This window comes from Symphalangus syndactylus, chromosome 13 (genome assembly GCF_028878055.3).
Source record: "Symphalangus syndactylus isolate Jambi chromosome 13, NHGRI_mSymSyn1-v2.1_pri, whole genome shotgun sequence".
In the NCBI taxonomy this organism is placed as follows: Eukaryota; Metazoa; Chordata; class Mammalia; order Primates; family Hylobatidae; genus Symphalangus; species Symphalangus syndactylus.
The window spans coordinates 117,545,955-117,569,909 of record NC_072435.2 but is presented as its reverse complement, the minus strand read 5'-3'; the positions used below and the strand labels follow the sequence as shown (position 1 = coordinate 117,569,909).

Genomic DNA, 23,955 nt, shown 5'->3' with positions numbered 1-23,955 from the left:
GCTGGAGTGCAGTGGGGCAATCTCAGCTCACTGCAAGCTCTGCCTCCTGGGTTCACGCCATTCTCCTGCCTCAGCCTCCCGAGTATAGCTAGGACTACAGGCGCCCGCCACCACGCCCGGCTAATTTTTTGTATTTTTAGTAGAAACGGGGTTTCACCGTGTTAACCAGGATGGTCTCGATCTCTTGACCTCGTGATCCACTTGCCTTGGCCTCTTAAAGTGCGGGGATTACAGGCGTAAGCCACTGCGCCCAGCCAAAAACTGCTCACTTTTTAAAAAAAATTTTATTATTTTTTTTGAGGTGGAGTGTCACTGTCACCCAGGCTGGAGTGCAGGGGCATGATCTCGGCTCACTGCAACCTCTGCCTCCTGGATTCAAGCAATTCTTCTGCCTCAGCCTCCCAAGTAGCTGGGATTACAGGTGCCCACCACCACGCCCGGCTATTTTTTATATTTTTAGTAGAGACAGGGTTTCACCATGTTGGCCAGGCTGGTCTCAAACTCCTAACCTCAGGTGATCCACTCGCCTAGGCCTCTCAAAGTGTTGGGATTACAGGTGTGAGCCACTGCGCCCGGCCAACTGCTCGTTATAAAGTGATAATTCCAGCAGCATTTAGTAAATTTGTAATGTTGCACAACCACCACCTCGATCTGGTCCCTAAGCATTTTTATCAGTTGAAAAGGAAGCCACGTAGGCTGAGCAAGCCCCCTGAACACCAGGCTCCCCAGCCCTAAGTACCACAGACCTGCTTTCTATCTCTATGGACGTGCCATTATGTTCATGGCACTCCCTGAAGATGGAACCGTATGCCACCCTGTGTGTGTGTTTTAACAAGGTAACGTCTCAAAAGCACAACATTTTGGCTGAAAAGTATTTCTGACAATTGCTCAGGCTCTGCCCCAGGGAAAGAGGGACCCCGGGAGGGCCAGGCGGCCACGGCCTCCCTGCTCACCTTCATCCGAGTCCCCTTCGTCCTTCTCACTCGCCTCTGACAGGGCTGTGTCTTCGTCATCGTTCTCAGACTCGTCCCGGTCATCACTGTCATCATCGTCGTCATCCTGGGGGAGAAGGAAGGGTGGGGACAGGTGAACCAAAGGGTCTGGCCCCTGTCGCCTGGCCCAGCCCCCTGAGGCTTCCTGGCCTGCCAGGCACCTTATCTGATGTGGATGAGGTTGAGGAGGAGGAGAGCTGGCTCCTGGGGACTTCCTCCTCCTCCTCCTCCACCTCCTCGGTGCTCTCCTGTTCCTCCTCCTTGTCGGAGGCCGAGGACGAGGGTGAGGTGGTTGAGGACCCCGAGGATGATGACGCCGATGAGGACGAAGACGCCGACAACGACTCCTTCTCGTCCTCCTCCCCGCCACTGTCCAGCTCCAGAGGCCGCGCCGGCCGCCGCCGCACACCCACGCCCTTGGGGTCTCGCTTGGCGAGCTCACAGGGGGTGTCTGCCATATCCCGGTCTCGCTCTCGCTCGGACTCTGCAGGAAGGGAGGGAGTCAGAGCTGGGCTGGGGGGATGCGGAAGAAGCGGACCCCAGCACCCAGAGCACCAACCTTCATCTTCCTCATCCACAGAGGTCGAGGGCCGCAGCCGCTTCTGGTCGCCAGATGAGGTGGTGTCTGGTGGCTCCTTCCTCTTGACCTTGAAGGAGGGCAGGCGAATGGCCCCACGCAGCCCAATGCCCAGGCCCAGGCCCTCGTAGCCCAGGCCCTCGCCCTTGCCCCATGACTCCAGCAGGCACGAGGCGATGCGATCCTTGGGCTTCGGTCTGTCCTCGTCCTTGTGCTCGCCCGACTTCACCGGGGTCAGCGAGGCCTGGGGTGGAGACAGGAGGGGACCGTCAGCGCTTCTGGCACCACCAACCCTTGCAGGGAGCCCTCCCCGGGCTACCTGCCTTCCACTCGGCAGTAACAGCCACCACAGGTAACTGCATCCTCCCTACACATCTGGCCACACTATGCCGTTACCCATGAGGCTCTAGAGCACTGTTCTGCCTCATAGATCTCAGTGTCCTCCCCTGTAAAACAGGACTACTGCAGCTGCCTTCCTCACAACAGTGGCCTTTGCACTTCGCAGACAATCCAAAAACTACACCATAGGGACACATCTGCGCAACACCACCTCCACAAGGTAAGATTTACACTATCCCATTTTCTCTTCTCTTTCCATGCATAAAAACAGGACCTACTGGCTTTATTTCACTGCTCACTAAGGGGTTGCCCCTGTGGTTCTGAAATGCTCTGCCTTCAAAGGGATGCTGTGAGAATTAACAAAACCAGCCATATGAAGAGCTTTGCAAGGTGCAGGGCACATGAGGCCTGGTGGATCTTTTTATTCAAATTGTGAATGGAATAGCTATTAGCTGTTACTATAGGGTCAGTATAATTTGGCTGAACCATAAAGAGCTGTGTATCAGCGATTTCAGACGGTTCATTCTAATTTTACTGCCCAGTTAAACGGATGACAAACAGGCTCTGACAGGTGCTGCTTACCTCTGTGGCAGAAAGCAAGCATTTCCCAAAGCAGGCTCCAGGGGACACTCAAACTCATAACCACGGTCGAGGGAGGGGAGCAGGGGGGAGTGGGGTGAAGGGGAGGGATTAAGGGGAGTTTAAAGTATTCAAGGAGAAGTTCTTTCTTATGGAGAAAAGAAGTAATTTTAGATTATTTGTAAGATAGCAAACAGGCAAATAATATGTTAAAAAGGAAAAAAGAGACCAGGCGTGGTGGCTCACACCTGTAATCCCAGCACTTTGGTAGGCTGAAGCAGGTGGATCACTTGAGGTCAGCAGTTCGAGACCAGCCTGGCCAACATGGTGAAACCCCGTCTCTACTAAAAATACAAAAATCAGCCAGGCATGGTGGTGGCTGCCTATAGTCCCAGCTACTCAGGACACTGAGGCAGGAGAATCGCTTGAACCCAGGAGATGGAGGCTGCAGAGGGCTGAGATCACGCCACTGCACTCCAGCCAGGGTGACAGAGTGAGACTCCATCTCCGAAAAAAAAAAAAGAAAAGAAAAGAAAATAGTAAATAGGCCAGGAGCGGTGGCTGATGCATATAATCCCAGCCCAAAAGGCAGAGGATCACTTGAGCCTAGGAGTTCAAGACCAGCCTGGGCAATGTGGGGTGAAACTCTGTCTTTACAGAAAAACACAAAAATTAGCTGGGTGTGGTGGTACATGCCTGTAGTCCCAGCTACTTGGAGGCTGAGGTGGGGGGATCCCTTGAGCACAGGGAGGTTGAGGGTGCAGTGAGCTATGACTGCGCCAATACACTCCGGCCTGGATGACACAGCGAGACCCTGTCTCAAAAAGACAAAAAAGGAAAAAAGTGGTCCAAGCCAAGACAGGGCCCCGTGTGAAAGGCGGCATGAGGGGAGGTGAGGGGAGTCAAGTTCAAAGGGAGTCACAGCTGCGAGCTGTCTGCGATGGTGGGGATGGTCTGCACCAGCTGTCCTGTGTACGGCCACTAGGCACCTGTGGCTCCTGAGCACTTGAAATGTGGCATGTACAAAGGAGTTTTTAATTTTACTCTGTTTCAATTAAGTTAATTTACACATTTATTTTCAGACATGGGCTCTTGCTATACTGCTCAAGCTGGTCTTGAACTCCTAGGCTCAAGCAATCCTCCCACCTCAGCCTCCCAAAGTGCTGGGATTAAAGGTGTAAGCCACCATGCCTGCCCGTTAATTTAAATTCAAAGAGCCACGTGCATCTAGTGGCTGCTGAAGTGGAACACAGTTTGCGGAACTTTGAAAGTGGCCACCTGAACTGGAGCTCCCATACTGGGGTCCACGGCAGCGTTTCCAGTTAACAGTCTCAGGGAAAGAGGAGGTGCCTGGCTGGGGTCCTGCCCCCCTCCACAGCCACCCTGCGGAGCCCTGCACCCACCCACCCACCTTGGCCATCCGCTCCTTCTTGTCCCACCACTCGTCGAAGGCCCGGAAAGCCACCACTTCCACCATCTTGCGGTTCAGGTCACGCTTCATGATGGCCTTGAGTTCTTTGAGGACCACCAGCAGGACGCCATCCACCGTGGCTTTGTGCGGGTCCTCCTGGCGTGGCATGTAGCCTGGTGGAGGCACTGACGGGTCAAACTTGGGCAGTGGTGGCCAGTGCTGCCCGCGGCCTGGGCCAGAGTTGCTCAGGGAGAAGGGGCCCCGGTAGGGCGGCAGGTTGACAAACTGGAGCCCAGCTGAGGCAGCGGCGGCCGCAGCGGCCATGAAGGGCGGGTAGGGGCAGGCGCCCTGGCCCGTCATCAGCCGGCTGAGCACCTGCGTTTGCATCTGGAAGGACATGGGCATGCCGCCCCACTGGCCACCCAGCACGTGGCTCATGTCCACCTGCATCACAGGGAACAGGCCCGGCGGAAAGGGGGGCAGTGGTGGCAGGATGGGTGGGGGAGGGACTCCAGGTGGCGCTGGCAAGGGTGGTGGGGGCACTGTCACAGCAGGGTGGGCTGGAGGGGGTGGGGGCGGTGGTGGGGGCAGCGGTGGGGGCATGGGGAAGCCAGGCTGCGGTGGGGGTGGTGGTGGTGGTGGGGGCAGCGGAGGGAAGCCAGGTGGTGGGGGCAGCGGCAGGGTTGGGGCCAGCACAGAAGGGGCTGCCACGGCTGCCGCTCCTGGGGTCACCACCATGGGCTTGGGGCAGTCGGCGCTGGTGATGGGGGCCGAGGGCATCTCGTCATCCGAGATCTCCATGTCCTCGCCTGAGGACTGCTGGCCCTGCAGAGAGAGCAGGGAGAGACAGTGAGGTGAGTTTGGAAGGCCAAGCGGCTCTCGGAGTCCCCTCTGCAAGACTAGTGATCAGTGGCACTCCCAGCTGTGTGACCCAGTGCAAGCCATTCAGCCTCTCCAAGCCTCAGCTTCATTTGCAAAATGGGCATCATAGTCCCTGCCTCGTGGAGTTACCACTAGAATTCATTCATTCATTCCAATTCAACAAACATTTGCTCAGTACCTGTGTGCCAGGCACTGGTCTAGGTGCTGGGGACACAGAGGTGAAGAGGCAGACAAACATCTTACTCTTGTGGAGTGGAGCCAGCAGGAAGAGGCAAAGGATGATGAGGGTGAAGATGGGAAACGTGAGGGAGAGAAAGAAGGCAGAGAGAGGGGTGGGGCACAGAGGATGAAACTGTTGCAATTTCAGAGATTCTGTTGCAACTTGTATGCAGAAATAGTTGCCACTTCCATAGTGTCTCTTATGTGCCAGGGCCTTTCTAAACGCTCCACATTTATTAACTCAGCTAATCCTCAGAACAGCCCTATTTTCAACTCCATTTTTGCCCCACGAGAAAAGTAGGGCACAGAGAATATAAGTAACCTGCCCTTGGCCACACAGCCAAGAAGAGATGGAGCCGGGATTTGAACCAGGAAGTGGTTCTGCAGCCTGTGCTCTCAGTCAGTCTGCTGTCCTCACTCTGCGGCAGACGGCCAGGCAGGAAAGGTGACATTGGAGCGGGGATTTAGCAGTACTAAGGCCCATAAACAGGAAGTGTGTTGTTATTTATTTTTCCTTGATTACTCTTTTCACCTAGTCTCGTGACTGCACAATCAGTATGGGCCCACGTGGGGCTAAGCGCTGCAGACGGCTGTCTCATTTTTTATCTGAAAGATAACCTCACAGGGCGGGGGGCTCTGCTCCGACCCCATTTGACAGTTAGTAAACATACTCAGAGCCTCAGCCGTGGCGCTGCGGCACAGCCAGTCAGGAGGGCTGGAGCCCAGGACCTGCCCAGTGCGGGGCTGCAGCTGGGATCCAGGGCGGTGGTGAGGGGTGAATGTGGGAGGTGTCAAGGATGGGCGTGGGGCTTTAGAGAGCTGAGTGGACAGGCCTGGAATTGGGGTGGGGGGACCTTTGAAGGCTGAGAGGGAGTGGGGGTGGAGGTGGAGTCTGTGCAAGTTGCAAGATCAGAGGTCAGACTACAGGTGAGGAAGGCCTCAGAGGGAAACTGCAGGTAGGGGGGTAGGAGGACGGAGACTACCCAAACTAAGGTAGCGGCAGGAAGCTCTGGACTTTACCAGGTCCTCTGTGCACACACACGCACGCACGCACGCACACACTCTCCTTCTCAGGATCCCCACGCACATCAAGAAGAGACAGGCGGACTCGGGTGGATCCTCAGAGAGCACTCCCCACATCAGTCCTGGACAGAGCTGAGCACAGCGCGCCGCGGCACGCAGAGGGTTAACCCGGGCCGCCGCCGCCAGCCAATCACAGGGAGGCAGATCCTGCGCTCCAGCCTCTGCCGGCCCTGCCCCTCCCTCCGCCCAGCAGTCTCGGGGTGAGAAGCGACAGGAATTTGCTGAGCACTGGGAGCCCAGCAGGCCTGGCGGTGCCTGGAGCATCCTGTGCGGCACCTCACTTAAGCTGAGGTCCTGTGCTGCAGGGACTCTCACAGGCCCATTTGGCAGATGACGAAACTGAGACTCAGAAAGGCAAAAGTGCCTTTTCCAGGGTCACATAACCAGTAAGTGACTTGGCAGGACTCAAGGACTCGAGCCTGAAGTTTTAACGACCAGCCACTGTTTGGAAGAAAAGCCCCCCCTGTACCCCCGGCTGGCCCCGCCTGCGCCGCTCCCCCACCTCAACCTCAGCCTAGGCTGGGACGGGGTCCAGCTCCCCGCACTGCGCTCGGCCGCAGAAAGCCCAGGCGCTACTCCCCGGCGCCAGCAGGGGGCGTCCGCGGGCCGGCCCGGAGCTTCCCGGCACTCGGCGGCTCCCTGCGCTGGCGGCCGGGCAGTCCCAGACCCCTGCTCCCGGGGCCTCAGCCTGCCTTTCGCTCCAGCCACTCCGGGCCTCTCAGCCCTGGACCGTGGTCAGCATGGTAAACACTCCTCACCCCACGCAGCCTAGGCGGAGCGGAGGAGAAGGGTGCCAGGGCCGGCGGCCCCCCTACAGCTGCACACCTGTCAACGCCCCCTGCCAAGGCCCCCTGCCTGGACCCCTTGATGCCAGAAACCACTTCCCCAGAACTGCTTGGAGGCCCCCTGGAGCCCCAGCCACCTGCAGCACCCTCCCAGGCAAGCCAAGTTCCTCTCGTTCCTCCCTGAGGCAGCCAGACCGGCCTAATCAAAGGGCCCAAGAAGGGGGCAGTCCTCCTCCCCTCCGCCCACAGGGACACAGAGCTCTGTCTAAGCCGCTGACTGCCCATGCCCACCGGGGCTACAGCTCCAAGGCAGGTGCCTGGACCGAGAAGGAGGAGTGGAGCCAAGGAAGATGACCCAACACCCTCCCAGGGGAACCTGGCACGTGGCACCCTCACCCCAATCCCTGGGCGGGACTTCCTGAGGCTGGAGGTTTAGGCAAGGAGACCCCATGACCTGAGGAGAGGGTGGGGGATGGTCAACTTTGCCTGTTTCTGGCTACATAGCACCCCACCCCCACCCCAAGTTAGCTCTTAACTCCTTCATCCCTGGAGCCAGTGGGAGAAGGGAAACTTCAGAACCCTCCCTGTCTGCCATGGTTTCCCCCTCTTCAGAGGGCACCAGGCTCTAGGAGACAGTGCTCCGGGCTTCACCCCCCTTAGCCCAGCACAGTATTCTGGCCAATCTCTCTCCTCCCCTCTGCCTGAGCGCCAGGACTCTCCCTGATCTTTCCCAAGCCACGCAACAGACAAGGGGACCAGGAGCCATCCCCACAGCTCATACTCTCTGAACTCTCAGCAAACTCCTACCAAAGAGGCTCAGGCCAGAATTTCTCCCTAGGAAAAGCTGACTTCTTACCTAACAAGGAGAGCATCAGAACTAGGCCATGCTTTCCTTCTCTCCACGGCTGCTAGGGAGCTCATTGCCAAACCAATTGCTCAATCACAGCCCCTGGTGTTTTCTGCATCCCCTTTTTATTCTCTAAGTTCCACCTGTTATATTGGCTTTCCTAGCCCCACTGCTTCTGCATCTTAGCTAGTCATGCTAAATGCTTGAAGGGGGAAAGGGAAATACAAGATAGACAAAACCAGTCCCAGACAGATGGACAGACACGGTGGTACCTCATCCATCTTTTCTGAGGTCGGGGTTCTGTCTCCAACCAGGTCCAAGGCCACCTCAGCTGTCTGGCCCAGAAGCCCAGCAGGGTCCGGGGGGCCTGGCTCAGGTGGAGGCCGAGGCCCAAGGCCCAGGTCGAGCTCCTCGTCCTCGTCGGAGTCTGGCAGGGGTGTTGGGCTGATGTCCTCCAGGCCGGTGCTGGAGGGGCGTGAGGAGGGGGGCGTGGGGCCTCGGAAGCCTGGCTGGGAGTTGGTGCCAAAGGGGGCCAGTGGGGAGAGCTGGGAGGAGGAGGAGGAGATGGGGCTGCCCTCCATCTGCAGCTCGGTGTCCGAGTCTGGCTCCCGCAGGAAGAGCAGCTTGGTGCGCTGCTCCTTCAGCAGCATCTCGATGCGCGAGTCCAGGCTGTCGTGGGGTTTCTCTGGCCCTGCAGGGGACGACTCCAGCGTGGGTGTGCCAGGGCTGTCACAGGGCTCAGGACTCCAGCCGAAGGTGGGCCGGCCGCCCAGCTCCATGCTGTTGGTGTCGGGGGGCGGCGGGCCGGGTGGCGTGCCTGGCTTCTCCTTGGCCAGAGGCTCAGCAGGTGGCAGGGGTGGGGGCGCTGGTGCCCTCCGGAACTCCCCACTGTCTCGGGCCCCAAAGGCGGCTGTGGCGGTGGGTTCTTCTGGGGGTGGAGGGAAGTGGGCCACTGGGGTCTGATACGGAGAGAAAGCAGACTTGAATCCAGGAGCAGGGGTTGCTTGGGCGGGTGGTGGAGTGTGGGCAAATGTGGCTGAATCCTGTGGTTGAGCCTTGAAGGGGGGGCCGCTGCTGCCCCCAGTGCCGCTGACTGCTCCGAACGGGAGGTCCGAGGAACCCCGGAAGGCGGCTGTGGCCCCGGCCACCACGGTGACCGCGGGAGAATTGTGTACATAATGATGTTCGTGGCGGCGGTTGTAGGCGTCCGTGAACTTGCTCTCGTGGCGCCGGGCCTTGAAGGTCACTGCGGGGTCCTGGCTGAAGAGGTATGAGGGTGTGGGCTGGCGGCTGGAGTAGCTGGAGTCCTGTGAGAAAGGGGTGCCCAGGCGCGGTGTGAGCGGGGTGCCCTGTCCATAGGAGTTGGGTGTGTCCAGGCGGCAGCTGGAGTAAGCTGTGTCCTGGGAGAAGGGTGTCCCACCGCTATTGGGGGTGACAGAGGAGGAGCCGGAGCCACAGCCTGCAGACAGGCCTCCATCCTTGAGGCGCTTCAGGGCATCTGACAGCTAAGGAGAGACAGAGATGTGAGACCACTGGGGGAAAATGTGCAATGGAACAGGGCTGTTTTCCCTTCTCACTCTGGCTGCTGGGAAGCTCAGAGCCAAACTGCTCTAGAACTGCAGCATAAGGAATGAAAGTGAGGGAGATTGAGGAGGAGTGTCAGGATGGTACTAACTTTTTCTCTAATCTTAGGGGTAGCCAAATATGTTCAGGGAACCTTGAGGGTTTTTCCTAATTCCAGAGGAGACAGAGAAAAGAGAAGACCGTAACATCTTGGTTTAGGCTGGGATTTTCTTTTTGCCTCAGGCTGTCAGAAATCAAAGACCTTCCAGGCAGGATTATAACCAAGAACTACAATCTTGTGCACGAGAGGATGGCCAAGGGCTTTGTCCTCCTAGCCATCCAGTGTTTTAGGATTTAAAGTGATAAACAGAGGCCAGGCATGGTGGCTCATGCTTGTAATCCCAGCACTTTGGGAGGCCAAGGCGGGTGGATCACTTCAGGTCAGGAGTTCAAGACCAGCCTAGCCAACATGGTGAAACCCCACCTCTACTAACCAAAAATACAAAAATTAGCCAGGTATGGTGGTGTGTGCGTGTAATCCCAGCTACTCAGGAGGCTGAGGCAAGAGAATCACTTGAGCCCAGGAGGCAGAGGTTGCAGTGAGCCGAGATCACGCCACTGCACTCCAGCCTGGGGACAGTGTGAGACTCTGTCTCAAAAAAATAAATAAAACAAAAATAAAGTGATGAACAGGCAGCTAGTCAGCCTGATGCCAGGGAGGAGCTGGCATGAGACTCGCCCCACGCGCGAGTTGTCCCTGTGTCCTGGAAGGCAGTGGTTTGGAAGGAGTCAGTCTTGCTCTGGAAGGCAGGGCATGAACTCTGGTTTCTGGGTTTAGGGGTAGTGGCATGCCCAGGACACCAGACACTAAGGACCCCAGAAACAGCAATGTTTGGCATCAACGTGGAAAAGCGGGCCCGGGCGGGCGCTGAGTCTATGGGAATCGCAGCCTGTGCTGGGGAGGGGAGAAGCCACAGGAAACAGAACCAATCCCACGGAGCCCCACTGCAGGAGGGCCTGGGAAAATGGGGCTCTAGGCCCTGCTCCCAATTGTGGGGGGCATGGCCAGGCTTCACACCCTCCTAGGCCTTGGTCTCCAAAGCTGGAGAGAGTGACGTGGGGGTAGGCTGGGGGTCCCATCAGAGAGTTGGTGAGGCTTTCCAGAGGTGGGGGGCATGTCAAAGAGCTGGCGATGGGGCAGACTGATGGCCATAAACCCACCTGCAGGGTCTCATTCACGATTGGAGAGACAGCGTCCAGCTCGCCCACTGGGAGGGTCTGGGGGGTGTATCGGCCAGTGACCAACAGTTCATAGAACCGCATTCGGGTTTCCCCTGTAGATGGGCAGGAAAGGGGGGACTCAGTGAGGTTCCAGGATGGGGCAGCCCCCACAAGGATTCCAACCTGTGTGGTACCCTGGTGGGTCCCTTGTGCCCAAGAGCCCAGTCCTGGGGAGGCTGTGTGGCCCTGAGTTCCCACCCCTCTGCACCTCACTCAGGGTCCCCACCTCTTCGACAAAGCTGCTGAGCTGCACCATTTTTCTGATCCTGATGTCCAGAAGCTAATGTCTCCTAGGGCTGAGACTCCCCCAAACCCAAACCCAGAGGTGCCACCCGCGACACCGAGCCCCTCCCACCCCTGCATTACCTGGGCCATGGCGCCCACAGAGCCAGGCCTTCCCCTTTCTGCTCAATACCCTGGGGCTTGCAGTAAGAGGAGGGGAAGCCCGTGACACAGACGCCAGAGTTTGTTAAATATCTGGGGCCAGGTGAGCAGCAGAGTTTGCAACATGCTCTAGTAGCACATTACTGTGAACTCCACAGGCCCTGACCAGGCTGAGGGCCCCAGGGTGGCCTGGGGACTACCTTGGGCCTGAACCCTCCACCCCTCAGCAGAAGGAGGCTTTTATAGACCAGGGCCCAGGGGTTATCGATATTTATAGAGCCTCAGAGACAGCTGCTTACATATGCAAAAAAGACACGTTCCTGGAGCTACACTTTACTGGTCTCTTTCTTGAAATACAAACTTAGCTGGCAGTCTCTGAGAGCTTTTGTGTTTTTTTTTTTTTTTTTTTTTTTTTTACAGAAATGAAATTTTGTTGAAACCTGGCTGCTCCTTAAAATGTGGGCACGTGATAGGGAAGGGGGTGCCACGTTCAATTCAATTATCAGGGAGAAATTGTGCTGCAGCCACCCAAGGTCCTCACTGCCCCCCTACCCAACCCCCAGAGACTGAGAAGCTAGGGAAAGGGGTGGGAGGGACTGTGGACTGGACAGAAAAAGAGGGCTGTGCCCTGAGAGGAGAAACAGAACCGGGCACAGGCTCAGCAAGTGTGCGTGGAATAATCGCCACCACCCCCGGCACCAGCTTAGAGCTCGGTCAATACATTTTAATCATTAAACACAAAAAAAGAAAAGTTCTGATTTTCCTGCCTTGGGTTTGGTGTGTCCCAGTTGTCCCTGAACCCCATGCTCACAAATTCCTGGAAGCTGCACTTTCGCCCTCCCAGGCAGGGTTTCCCAGGGGACCCCGGTGGGCTAGGGACCCAATGGCATCTCCCCACAGCTGGTGGGCCCTCAAAGCACTCAGCACCTTCTTTTATAGGTGGGAGCTTCCCTAAAGGGGCCTCAGGCACACTTTGGGGAATGCCCTCGAGTCCTGCAAGCCCCTTGGTCCTGCAGAGGCCTCCGAAGACCCACAGGGTGGGAGGTATGGCCTCTCCAGCCAGCACCAGAGAGCACCCAGCTGATTCCAGAGCAGGGGAGGTGCTGCGGTCTCTTTAAGAGAGAGGAGGGAAGACACAGTGTCAACCCTTGAGCACCCAGAGCCGCCCGCCCGGCTCTTCCCGGCTCTGCTCTTCCCCGGCGGCTCTATCTCGAGAACCTTATCAATGAAACAACACTCCCGGCCCCAGATTGGCTGCCACTTCAGGGGGGAAGGGGCGGCAAGGGAGGTGAGGGGACACCCTAGATCCTTAGAGGACTCTCTTTTTAGTTTCCAGACCTTCTCTTGATGTATTTAAAGGCATCCTAGTGGCACTCCCTCAGTCCCCCACAAGTAAACAAACTCTGCCTCCTCCCCTAACACAGGCAACACTGGAGACTGTCTAAACCCAGGCCACCAGGGCTCAGAGAGGGGGCCCGCGGGGGTGTCAGCGGTGGGGAAGCCTCCGGGTGGTCCCTAGGGGTGCGGTGGCCAAGGACCGGCACATTTGGTAAATTACAGACTGTCTCCTAGCAACAGACAACACATTTAGCTCCACGCGACTCTACCCTCAGGAGGGGGCTAAGAAAATAAATAAGGTTGTGGGGGGGGATCCCAAGGGAGAGTAGGGGGGTCCTCCCCACGCTGCAGGAGGGGCGGGGAGGGAAAGGGTCGGGCTGACAGGTCTCCCCACGCTCCTCCCCTGCCGGGCTCACCTTTGGTGTCCAGCTCCACGTGGATAATGTTGCCCATGACGGAAGTGCTGTGCAAGTGCTGAACGGCATCCTTGGCTCCCCGGACCGTGGCAAAGACCACCTTGGCGATGCCCAGGTGCTTCTTGGTCTTGGGGTTGTACAAAATCTCCACCTCCTCCACCTCCCCATACTTCTTGCACATGTCCCTCAGGAAGTTTTCACGGATGTTATCATTCAGCTTGGCAAATGTCACCTGCTTTGGAGGCACCGGGCCCACGTAGAACTCATCGATCTGGCAGGGGCCGAGGGGGAAGGGAGTTTGGAGAACGTTTAAACCTAAGGGAAAACACAACATTCCCCCCCGCCCCGCAACTCGCCCGCCCGTTGAAAACAATAAAGGGTAAAAAAAACTGGAAAAAAAAAAAAAAATTTTTTTTGGAAAAAAAATGCACGCGGGCGGGCCCGAGAAGCGGAGGATTAAATCGTTTGGAACGTGGAAGTCCTCTGGGTTCGGAAGGAAAGGGGAAAAAGAAACAGTTTCTCTTTCCCCACCCCCCTTTCTGGCCTCCTCTTCCTGCTGCCGGGTCAGGGGCGACCCCTCAGGCTTAAAAAGTTGTCCTTTAGTGGGCTGGCGAGAGGGGAGAGTCTCGAAGCCAAGCCCCCGGGCGCACTGGAGCCCCCCGCGGGGCGTGCAGGACACTGTATCTGCGCCGTGATTACAGTTTCACCCAGTGTTATTTTGTTTACAGTAGATGAGAGGGGACACCCTCTCGCCAGCGCTCTACCCCTCCCCGCCAAAACTTCCCTGGCCCCGGACGGCGGGAACTGGGAATCCGGCTGGGCTCGGTCAGGACTGGCGTTATTTTCGAACTCGGGGAGGTGGGGGAGGGACGGCGGGGCAGTGGGGAGGGGTCCTACCTTGAATTTGGGCACCGACAGCTCCAGCTCCTTGTTTTTGGTCCAGATCCCGACGACCCGGGGATCTTCGACAATTTCCACCGGGCGGTTGCTGGACATCTGTGGGGAGAAATTGGGGGGCCGGGATGAGAGGGCTGGTCCCCCTCCCCATGGGCAGAACCCTTTCTCCAGGCACTTGTCAAACTCCAGGGCTGGGGCCCCGTCTGACAGTTGGCCGGGGGGTCGGGCGGGGGGTTCCCTGGCCGCTAGGCGCGTCTCCCCGGACACGACGGGGGGCACGGCTGGGGGGGCGCGCCGGCTACTCACCGCCAGGCTGAAATGCTGCCCATCGTAGCGGTACAGTTTATGATGCCCCTTTTTCAGAGCCGGGTCAATCATCAACTTGTAACTTCTCCAATGGTGGTTCCTCCTCTCGCCCGAAGGGCCGGGCTGCGGCGGGGGCTGCTGGTGGTGGTGGTGGGGGGGGTGACTGTTCTCCATGCCGTTAACCCAACCTGAAAACCAGCAAGTTGTTGTCGTCTCCGCCGCGGCGGCGGCGGCCGCTTCTACACACACGCGAAAGAATCCAATCGGCAGGCCCCCACCCCCTCCCACCTTGCCAGCGCGCCCCGAAAGGAGCTGTCTCGCTGGCTCCCCCCAAAACAAGAATGGAGCGAGAGAATAACCCTTCCGGGAGAATTACGCGCCCGCCCGCTCGGCCACCGTCTCGGGGCGGCAGCGAGGGGCTCCCGGGGGTACCCGGGGAGGGCTGGCGGGGCCCGGGGCGCCCGGAGGACGCGGGATCCGGCCCATGGTGCCCGCCCGGCCGCCCGGCGTGGCGCTCGCCCGCTCGCTCGGCCTGGCTCTGGCGCGGGGCTCGCGGCAGGGCCTGGCGGCGCCGCCGCCCGCCCGCTCGGGCCAGGGCCGGGGCCGGGGGCTTGGGCCGCCCGGCTGCCGGCCGCGGCCTCTCCCTCCCCGAGCCGCGCTTACATCCCCGCCGGGCGCCGGCCTCCCTGCGCCGCCAGCCAGTACATGGTGTCCCCCGAGGGAGCCGAGGCCGGGGCGGCCGGACCGGGGGCCAGGAAGGGGGGGCGCCGCCGCCGCCGCGGCTGCCGGGCCCGGAGCTGCTGCCGCTGCCGCCGCCGCTGCTGCTGCTGCTGCCCGGGAGGCGGCTGGCGGCGGAGGCTCGGCTCCCAGTAGCCGCACATCCCACAATACACCGCTAAGGAGCCCGACCCGAGCGCTCACCCTCCTCCTCTTCCTCCTCCTCCTCCTCTTCCTCCTCCCCTCTCCTTCCTCGCCGCTTCCCCAGGCACTCTCCCGGCGGCGGCAGCTGCGCCGCCAAAGCCCCGGGCCCCAGCGGCCCCCCACCCCTCACTCGCGCGCTCCCACACTGCCTCCCCCTCCCCGGGGGAAGGCCTTTTAATTTATTTATTCTTCTGGGACTGGGGTGGGGGTCTTGGCTGCCGGGGGAGGGGGTCTCCCCGGGCTCTACCTCCCGCGGCCGGGACTACCCTCCGAGCCGCGACCGCCGCGGCGTGCGTCCCCCGGGCCTGCAAAACTGTTTCCAAACTGCCCGGGCCGGAGGCGGGCGCGCGGGGACCCGGGGAGAGGGCTGGGGTCTGGGGGGCCGAGGGTGTGTGTGGACGCTGGGAGGCCGGCGTCGACTCAGAGGAGTTGCAATCGAGGTATCTGCGCTCCGGTTTCCTCCTCCGGCCCGCGACCCCCTCCCCGGAGTGGAGCTGGGGAAGGGAGACCAGGGTTCACCACGTTAGCATTCGCATTCCTGGGAGGATGCAGCCCTCGCCTGGACCTGGGCGATAGAAGCCTTCTTCTGTTTTTATTTTTGGAGGGGAGCGCCCTGTAATTGTCCTGAACACATGCTTCCCCCCCCTTCCTCCTGCCACCCGCGGAGGAGAGAGTCCCCCTTTTTTGCATTTATCTTTTCCTTCCCCTTTCTTTATTAAAGGTCCGGGAGTGGCGGCGGCCAATCAGCGCGCGGCTTCCATTTTGTGAGTTCAACTCCGAGGCTCCCGGGCTTCGCGAGGACGCGTTTGCAGCCCCCTCTGCCGCTCCTCTCTGGCGGCCGAGGCGCAGGATCCGCCTCGCCGGGGCTCGGAGCTGGTGTAGCTCATATTGGGGCTCTTTTCGGGGTTTGTAATTTGGCCGTGGGTAGGTAATTGGCTGGAGCAGGGCGGCAGGGCGCGGCAGCCAATCAGCGCGCGGCTTCTATAGGGCTTGAGTTATTAGACGCTGATCTCAAAACATCCTTCATCAGACACGAAGGAGAGGCCAACAGATGAGGGAAGCCATTTTTCTGCAATGGAATTAAATGGCCAAGTGGGTTTTTCCTTTGTTGCAAATGGGGAATGTTTTTCCTTTGACTCTACCATCCAGTTCAGGACGTCTCAGTGTGTTTAACATTTGTCAACAGGCCCAAGGACTCACAGTTGGAAGACTGGAGAAGACTTTTTAAAAAGATCTGGATTTTTCCTTATGACTTGGAATCCATCTTTGTCTTGTATAACTAGGTCATAGCACACCATTCATGTCAGCAGTTAACAGTTTTGAATTCCAAAAAAACCTAAGTAAATGACATATTTTTTTTCCTCTTTTTGTTCTATGGGTGGGTGGGGGGAGCTTGGAGCTGTCTTAATCTGTATTCTCTTGACTGAACAATAAATTTTTCAATATATCTAGTTTCCTCTATTAAACACTTAAACCTGGCCATCTTATTAACTCCTTTCTTTTTAACAAGGTAATGTTTTAAATGTATATAGCTTTAGGACTAGAGAAATGGCAGCAACAAAAAATTGTGAGCAGTTGTTACTCTTTTAGTTTTTAAAAAACCTTTTACATTGTAAGTACCCAATCCATTCTGTCCTGACGCAGTACAGTTTTTATGTTAATGTTGCCGAGATGTCCTTAATTTTCCGAACCTTCATCTGCATGTATGTCTTTGTCTCTCTTGTCTAATAGAAGCCAGTTAGGATTCTTGAGACGATCTTGCTTTATAAAGCTAAGGTTCTAGCTTTATGCTTTTGAAAATGTTTACAGCACTAAATGCTAGTCAGCTTTCTTCCCCGTAGCTTGTACACTTTCTTTGAAAATCGATCTATTTGAAGAAAAACAGCCCTGTTTTTCTCGTCTTTGCTGTTGGGGGTTGGGGGGAGCTGGTGGGTGAGGGAAAGGAAGACCTTTTCTTTGTGTAGAGACTAAAGCCGTCACAGGAAACTAGATTAAAACTGGAAAACAAGTCCTAGCTGGTTCCAGCAAACACCAACGTTAAGTAGGGGGTATTTTCTATGGTGGTTGGGCGGCTGGTGCGTCTTTTGCCTTTTGTTTGATTTGACTGTATTTTCGCCTTTTGTCTCTTAATGACGATCACACCATTGCTATATCCAGAGCAGTAAACAGTCCTCAGCGAAGCCGCCTTTTTGCCTACCCAACCCTGGAAAGTTTGCAGAAGTGGAAGGAGCAGAACGTGAGGGTGTAACTTACAAAAAGGTAACAAGAACAAAGACACCACCATAACCCCCAAATTTCCCAACTAAATCAAAAAATATATATGTTTTTACAATAACGCCTCCAAAACCACCGCCCAGCTTGATCTTCTAGACTCCATGGCACCGGGCTGAGCGGGTAAGTAAGAAAGATAAAAAGTGCCTTTTGCCCCTTCGAGGAAACCCTTTTGCAGGCCAAGCAAGGGCTGCAAGTGTTTGGGAGCTGAGGGGAGAAGGAGGATTCTGGAGCATTGTATTTGGCAGCCGGAGCGGACAGTGGGCGGGGGGTTGGGACACGAAGGGCTCTTCGGACCCCTGTGCCTCTTCCGCCCCAAGGGCGAGAAGACGGGGGCTCCGCAGCGACCCTCGGGGGTCCATGGAGCCGCCTGCCTTCGCCCCCCTCGCTCTTCCCAGGTCTGAACCTGGATGGGGAGAAGAAATTGAAGTGCTTTGGAGACGGGGGGCTTAAAAGACTGGGGAGCCTCATCGCTCAGCCTTGGGCCCACTTTCCTTTCGATCGTAAGGATTCCGCACCCCGAAGCCGGCTTGTCGGGGCTGCGGGGCGCGCCTGCGCTGGCAACGCGAAGGAGGACAAAAGGCCGGCGTCCATGTTGGCACCATGACGCAGCATCTCCGCCCGTAGCCCGGCGCTTCTGTCCTCCCGGCCGCGCTCGCTCCTCCTCCCAAACGCCAGTTTTCTTTACAGGCTTCCAGCCCGTCGCGGCTCGGCTGGGCTGGGCTAGCAGGCGGGCCCAGCCGGGCAGGGCTGCGGTGCTAATGGCGGCGGCTCTCTTTCCTTCCTTCCTCCTTACCGCCGTGCCCCCGGTCGTGGGGAGCCCGGAGCAGGAGGCAGGCCCGCGGCCAGGTCGGGCCCCGAGAGCCTGCGGGGCGCAGCGCTGGCGACCGGGTCTCGGGGGCCGTTTCGGGGGCCGTGGGCCTCGGGGGCGTCGCGCGCCGCGCCTCCCGCGCTCGCCTCAGCCGGGCGCGGCGGCCTGATGGGCGCCATTTCGCGCGCTGCCCGTGGCTGGGGCGGTGGCGGCTGCCGCGCGCCAGGCGGGAGGAGCGGCCGGGGGAGGGGGCTGGGCGACCCGGAGGCCCACGCGGGCACCAGGAGGCCTCGCCCCGGACCGCTTCCCCCTTTCCTCTTTGTTCTGCGCGGACGCCCGCAGCCGAGGGCCACGGGGTCGGTGGGGCTTCGAGGCCGCTCCGGGTCCCACCGGCTCCTCTGGAAGCCGCGGCCCGGCCTGGCCCTGACCCCAGGCCGCCCCCCGCTGCCCACCCGGCTCTGGGCGCTGGGGTCCGACCTCCCAGTCGCTCTTTGACAGCCGAGCCAGCGCGGGGCGGGGGTCGCCACCTTCGTCCTCACTCAGGGCGGGAGGCCTTCGGGGTGGCCGCAGACGCCCCGTTGGGCAGCCCAGGGCGCAGCCCTCCAGCCCAGCTCTCCAGGCAGGAGGTGGGGGAAGCCTGGGAAAGCGGAGGGGGGCCCCCGGGATCCCCCGAGGCGCGGGGCTCCCGGCGAAGCCTCACATCTCCGGCCCTTCCCGGGGAGGGTGCGGGCGGGGCGGGCCTTAGGAAATGTAGATGAGCCGCCGCCAGGGCCAGGGCTGAACCTTCTGACTCAGCTACCCCCGGCCGCCCGGGCCGCTGGGGGAGGGGCGGCGTCTGGGGTGCTCCCTTTCAGCCCCGGAGCCCCTGTCCGCTGTGCATTCGGCCGGTCACATCTCTCTCCCCCAACGCCCTGATCCGCCCTCCACCTTCCTCCCCTCCAGGTTCTGGGCCGGAGAAGGGGCGACGTTCGGGCACCCCCTGAATGGACAATCTTTCCTTCTGTCGACGGCAGGGGCAGGCCTAGTTTGACTCTGACAGTCCTGCCACTGAGGTAGGTGTGAGTCCCTGCCCAGACCGTGAGGGAGATTTGGGGGGCTCTGGCCTGCAGCCTAGGGAGGGCCGAACCCCAAACCCGCCGGGCTGGTTCTGCGGCCCCGCCCACTCCCCACCCCCTGCCTCCCGCCAGCTGCGAGCGCGTCGGGCCGCCTGCTGGGCCGCCCGGGCCATCCATCCCCGCCTGTCAGCTTCTGTTGTCAGGCATTTGGGGCGTGCAATTCTCTGCCGAATTTAGCAGCGTACGAGAGGATCCACTTGCAAGTATTTCCCAGTTGTGTGTTCCTCGGCGGGGGGAGGGCCCTGGGTGCCGCCTACTTCTGAAAGACACAGGTCACTGCCAGAAAGCCCAACTGTGCTGTGGCCTCTCCTCCAGCCGCCCCCGTGGGGCATGTGGGGTGACAGTGTGAGCCGTCCTCTGAGGTCTGGCTGCTAGGGAGGCAAAGAACAGAGACCCGAGGTTCCGGCCAGCTTTCTCTATGAAAGGGCCTTCCTTGACGCTTCTCCACCTTCCTGGGATTGTTTTCTTCTCCAGTCCCCAAATGGGCAGGCCTGTATATAAGCCTTGTTTCTAGAACCAGACAAAGCTGGATTTGAAACCTGGCGAGCCATTGAACAGCTATGGCCTTGCGTAAGCGGCATAGCCTCCAAGCCTGTTTCTCCATCTCTGAAAACAGGACTAGATCAGTGGTTCTTAGTCTGGAACCGGCATCAGAATCACCCGAAGCGGGGCTCACTGAGAATGGACCACAGGGCCTGGTGCCCAAGTGTCTGATGCAGTGGGTTGGTCCTTAGGACTGGCATTTCTAACAAGTTCCCAGGTGAGGTGAGGCTGATGCTGTGGTCTGGGAACACATTTTGAGACCCCAGCCCCCAGCCTGGTAACACCTGGGGTTTTGACGCAGAAGTGCCAAGTTCCACGCTTGGCACATAGTAATTGATTTCATTCTAACGCTAGCCGACTTCATGTGTTGAATAGTTTTCCATCTCAGTGTCTAAGAAGCTCCACAGCTGGAGATGGCGGCCCTTGGTCTCGGACCCCCGCCTTGTGATCTCTGCTTTGTGATTGCTTTGATGAACCATTTGGGTCCAGGTGCTCCTGATCACATCACCTCCCCTATTTGGGACTTGTGCTCCACTCCCGCTGTGAGGGCTACACCGAGCTCTGGGGGCCTGTGGGGATTAACACGGAGATCTTGCTAAAGGTATCTTGGTGCTAAGTTAAGGGAGAGAGTTCTCCGTGGGCTAGGATCTCGACAGTGCTGGTGACCTTGGGTGAGTGTCTCCCTGTAAAGTGATAAGGATGCCTGCTGGAAAGGGTGGTGGGAGGATTAAGTGCATTAAGGAGGCCCTCCTCCCAAGCTTTTAGTTGGCCTCCGTTGTGATCTTGGTTATTGCTGGGAGTGGCTGCAGGGGCTGGGGGCTGGGCTGCCTCTGAGCTCTCCCCACCACCAGCCCACCTGCTGAAGCACGTGTCCCTGCCTCAGGGCAAAGTGGAATCTGGTGCTCCCTGGGAAGGCAGCCAGCGCGGTTCTCCTCTGGAGTGGTTGAGTGCAGCTGGAGGTAGAGGCCTTTCCCTATCCACAGGGGCTGTTCCATGATGGGGTCAAGATTTGGGTCACCCACCCGTGGTCCGGGGAGAAGTGACTCGCCCAAGGTCACAAGGCCACCACCAATAGAGCCAGGATGAGGTTCCAGGTGGCTTGACTTGGCAGCCAGCGCCTTTGCCTATGGCACCCCCTCACCCCAGCTGTCTGGGTTATTTTGGGCTTCCTCCCATGCCAGCTGTCTGCTGGCATCCCTGCCCAGGACTGTCTGGTTGGAAGTAACCGGCGTGGTGCTGTTGGCTCCTTCTGTGAGGGCCAGGGCTGGGTCTTCAATCCCCTATGAGCTGTGCTGGGTCCAGCTCCTTTGCTGGGAGGGAAGAGTGTTCCTGCCCAGACTCCCTGCCGCCCAAGTACAGCAAGAGGGCGAAAGCACCTGATAAAAATTGAGGTTCACGTTGTTAATATCCCAAAAGCCTCTTCTTCTATACACCCTGAAACCTGTTTTAAATTTGGCTCTGCCATTGAACCCCCTTGCTCTCACGTGACCCTTTGCCACCCGAGGGTGTGGCGCCTCCCTTTAGAGTCCTCGTTGCTCTCCGGGTAGGGTCTTTACTCCCCACCTGCTTTGGATAATTAAGTAATTGATGTACGTCTCCCTCCCAGCTGCACCCTGGAGGGCTCCAGCAGTTTCTCCCCTCCCTGGATCCTATCAGGGAGCTGTTGGGTGCTCAGCTGTGGTCTGGATGTGGTTCTCAGCACAGTGTCGGGACCCCCTGGCTGGACTGTACCCCTCTCTCTCTGCTTTGGTCCCTCTTCTTTCTTTGTCCCCCATCATCACCTCTTGGGGCAGGGAGGGTGGGGCAGTTTGTCCTCCTGCTGATGTTCCTGCTGGTCCCTCGAGGGTGCCCCGCCCAGCGGTCACCCAGCGAGCGCGGGGCGGGGCCGCTGCTGGCGCCGGGCTCCGGGGCTTGCAGAGAGAGGGCCACGCCAGCGGAAGGGCCGGCCAGGAGGTGGCAGGACTTGCCTTACTACTGAGTCGCCGGCGTCCCCGCCTCTTCCGGCTCCTCCGCCCGGAGCCCTAGTGTGGAACATGACCTTTCGGACCCTCTGGGTGGAGACACAGCCTCTGCCTGGGCTGTGCAGTGAGGCAGCCCCACCATGTCAGGTCGTCTGGCCCAGTGCGTCTCTAGCTGGCATGTGACTTCCAGCAAGCTCCTGCCCCTGAGCGCTGGGAGGAGCAGGTCCGGCAATAATTTTTTTTTTTTTTTAAGACAGAGTTTCGCTCTTGTTGCCCAGGCAATGGTGCGATCTGGGCTCACCGCAACCTCCGCCTCCAGGGTTCAAGTGATTATCCTGCCTCAGCCTCCGAGTAGCTGGGATTACAGGCATACGCCACCACGCCCGGATAATTTTGCATTTTTAGTAGAGACAGGGTTTCACCATGTTGAGCAGGCTGGTCTCGAACTGACCTCAGGTGATCCGCCTACCTCGGCCTTCCAAAGTGCTGGGATTACAGGCGTGAGCCACTGCGCCCGGCCGGACAATAATGTTTTGAGCTGTTGCTGAGTCTGGCTTTTGTGAGGGGAACTTTTAGCACTCAAGGAGTGGCCTTGTCTCTGGCCTGTCCCAGAGTGCTCATGGGCAGCCAAGGCCTGGGGACTGCTCAGGCAGGGTAGATGTATTTGCCAGGCCAGCTCCCTCAGGGAGTAGCTTCATCCCTGAAGGCTCAGTGTTTTCTGCCTCGTGGGTGGCCCCTCTGCAGGGTTCTCAGTCATCCAGGGAAGTGGGTGCCACAGCGTTGCCTCCAGCCTCACTGGGGCTGGCTGGACTTTGCTCTGACAACACAGCAGTGGCTGGGCCCCTGCAGCTCTCCAGGGCTCAGTTTCCCTGTTGGCTGCACTATGGCATAGGCCCCCATGTGGACAACCATGAGCTGACCCCAGAAATACCACCCGGCCGCTCCCCTAGGCTTCAGTGGCCTAACAGCTCTTGTGTCAAGAACCAGCTTAAAGAATCTTTCTTGCTTTCTCAAACTTTCCAGGAATTCCTGGTGACTGGAAGGGGAGTGACTCGGGTCTTCAATCTTTTGCAGGTAAGGGAGCTGCCTCCTGGGTGGGCATGCCCAGTTCCTCAGTAGGCCCAGCGTGGCCCAGCCTCTGAGGAAGCTCTGAGCAGCTGTCTTGGCTCGGAGGTATTTTTAGCTACAGATCCAGCTCCCCACCATCACCACAACAGTCGAGTCCAAATCAAACGCACTCCAGGCAGGTGGGGCTGGGGTTCTGCCAGCCTCCTGGCCAGCAGGGGTGGGTGGGCAGACTGGGGCCAGTATCAGCTGTTCTGCCTGGACCCAGGCCGGGCTGGGAAGGCACACTTGTGCTCATTTCCCGCCTCCACTTCTGTGCAAGCTTGTGCTGTCATAAGCAGAGATCACAGCCCCGTTTCTTGGATGGAGAAAGTGGACACTGAGGTCTGAGGCTTTTGAGGACAGTCAGGAGCGCTCCTATGGGCTCCAGTGATGCACTCACCAGCTTCTGGTCCTCTTCTTCCACCTCTTAGAGTGCCTTGGCTCCCTCCTGTGGTCCTGGGGAACCTCGGCCCCAGCCCTGCCTCCCCAGCCACCCTGAGGGAGCTCAGGGCCTGACTGGTGGCTGGGCTCCTCTCCTGTCCCCCACTCCTGTGGAGCCTGGCAGGCAACTCCGTGATCTGACCCCGGTTACCTTGATAGCCCTGCCTGACCTCCCCTTATGGCCCAGCCACCCCAGAACCTGAAGAGGTTTTCTAGCTGCCGTGCATTTGCCAGGCTGGGTTACCCACCCTACTTTCCCTGCCTGCCCTCCAGTGCTGCCAAGCCCAGTGTGCCAGCCAGCGCTCAGCTTTCCATAAAGGGTTCTCCTGTTTCCAACCTCCATTGCACTGCTTCCCCCAAGACTGTGACCTCCTGGAAGGCTGGAGCACAACTGCCTCTCAATAAACGTGTTGCAAAAAAGGAATGGATGAGTTGCTGTGCATTTGTCTAGGGGGTGCTTGACCCAGGAGATTCCCCTTTGCCCAGTGCCCGGAGAGGGCGTCCACTGAGAACCTGGGGTGCCTCCGCGGCCTCCCCTTCCCAGCTCTGCTGTGGTCTTGGGATTCTATGGGCGGTCGCTGCTGCCCTCTGGTGGTCAGACCATGCCTTGCTTGCACTGTCTGAGAACCTTGACCATGGAACTGCCAGGTTGGCGGTTTTCCTCCACGAAGTGAGGTTTACATGACCCTTGATGAGACCTTGAAAACTGGGAGTCTTTGGGGTGGGGTCGCCAGCAAAAAGATCCTGAGTCCTGCCAGCCCCTATGTGAGGAAACTACGAAGGTCACTTTCCCCCCAACCGTGCTGCTGTTGGGGGTTTTGTTAGCAATGGGCTCTTCCTACCCCAGCTGGTAGGATCCCACTCTCGGCCATGCTCTCGTGCCTAT

The 23,955-nt window shown here is 58.7% G+C and overlaps 1 protein-coding gene and 1 pseudogene across 3 annotated transcripts in view; one reads left to right on the top strand and one right to left on the bottom strand.

The window, feature by feature from the left end:
• Positions 1 to 14,840, bottom strand: part of SETD1B (SET domain containing 1B, histone lysine methyltransferase) — a 28,888-nt gene extending 14,048 nt beyond the window's left edge. The window contains exons 1-10 of one of the 3 annotated variants that reach the window (XM_055236923.2): positions 14,563 to 14,840; positions 13,900 to 14,087; positions 13,594 to 13,692; positions 12,697 to 12,967; positions 10,499 to 10,611; positions 7,987 to 9,219; positions 3,899 to 4,723; positions 1,552 to 1,813; positions 1,154 to 1,476; positions 954 to 1,059 (exon numbers count right to left, since the gene is read on the bottom strand). In XM_055236923.2, the coding sequence (XP_055092898.1) occupies positions 954 to 1,059; positions 1,154 to 1,476; positions 1,552 to 1,813; positions 3,899 to 4,723; positions 7,987 to 9,219; positions 10,499 to 10,611; positions 12,697 to 12,967; positions 13,594 to 13,692; positions 13,900 to 14,073 (3,406 nt within the window). In that variant the 5' untranslated portion in view covers positions 14,074 to 14,087; positions 14,563 to 14,840. Of the gene's footprint in view, positions 1 to 953; positions 1,060 to 1,153; positions 1,477 to 1,551; positions 1,814 to 3,898; positions 4,724 to 7,986; positions 9,220 to 10,498; positions 10,612 to 12,696; positions 12,968 to 13,593; positions 13,693 to 13,899; positions 14,503 to 14,562 lie in introns of those variants that run through there. The other 2 variants (XM_055236924.2, XM_063615223.1) reach the window with 2 other exon arrangements.
• Positions 14,841 to 20,556: 5,716 nt separating this feature from the next.
• LOC129460265 (uncharacterized) lies at positions 20,557 to 23,493 on the top strand (annotated as a pseudogene).
• Positions 23,494 to 23,955: the final 462 nt, after the last annotated feature.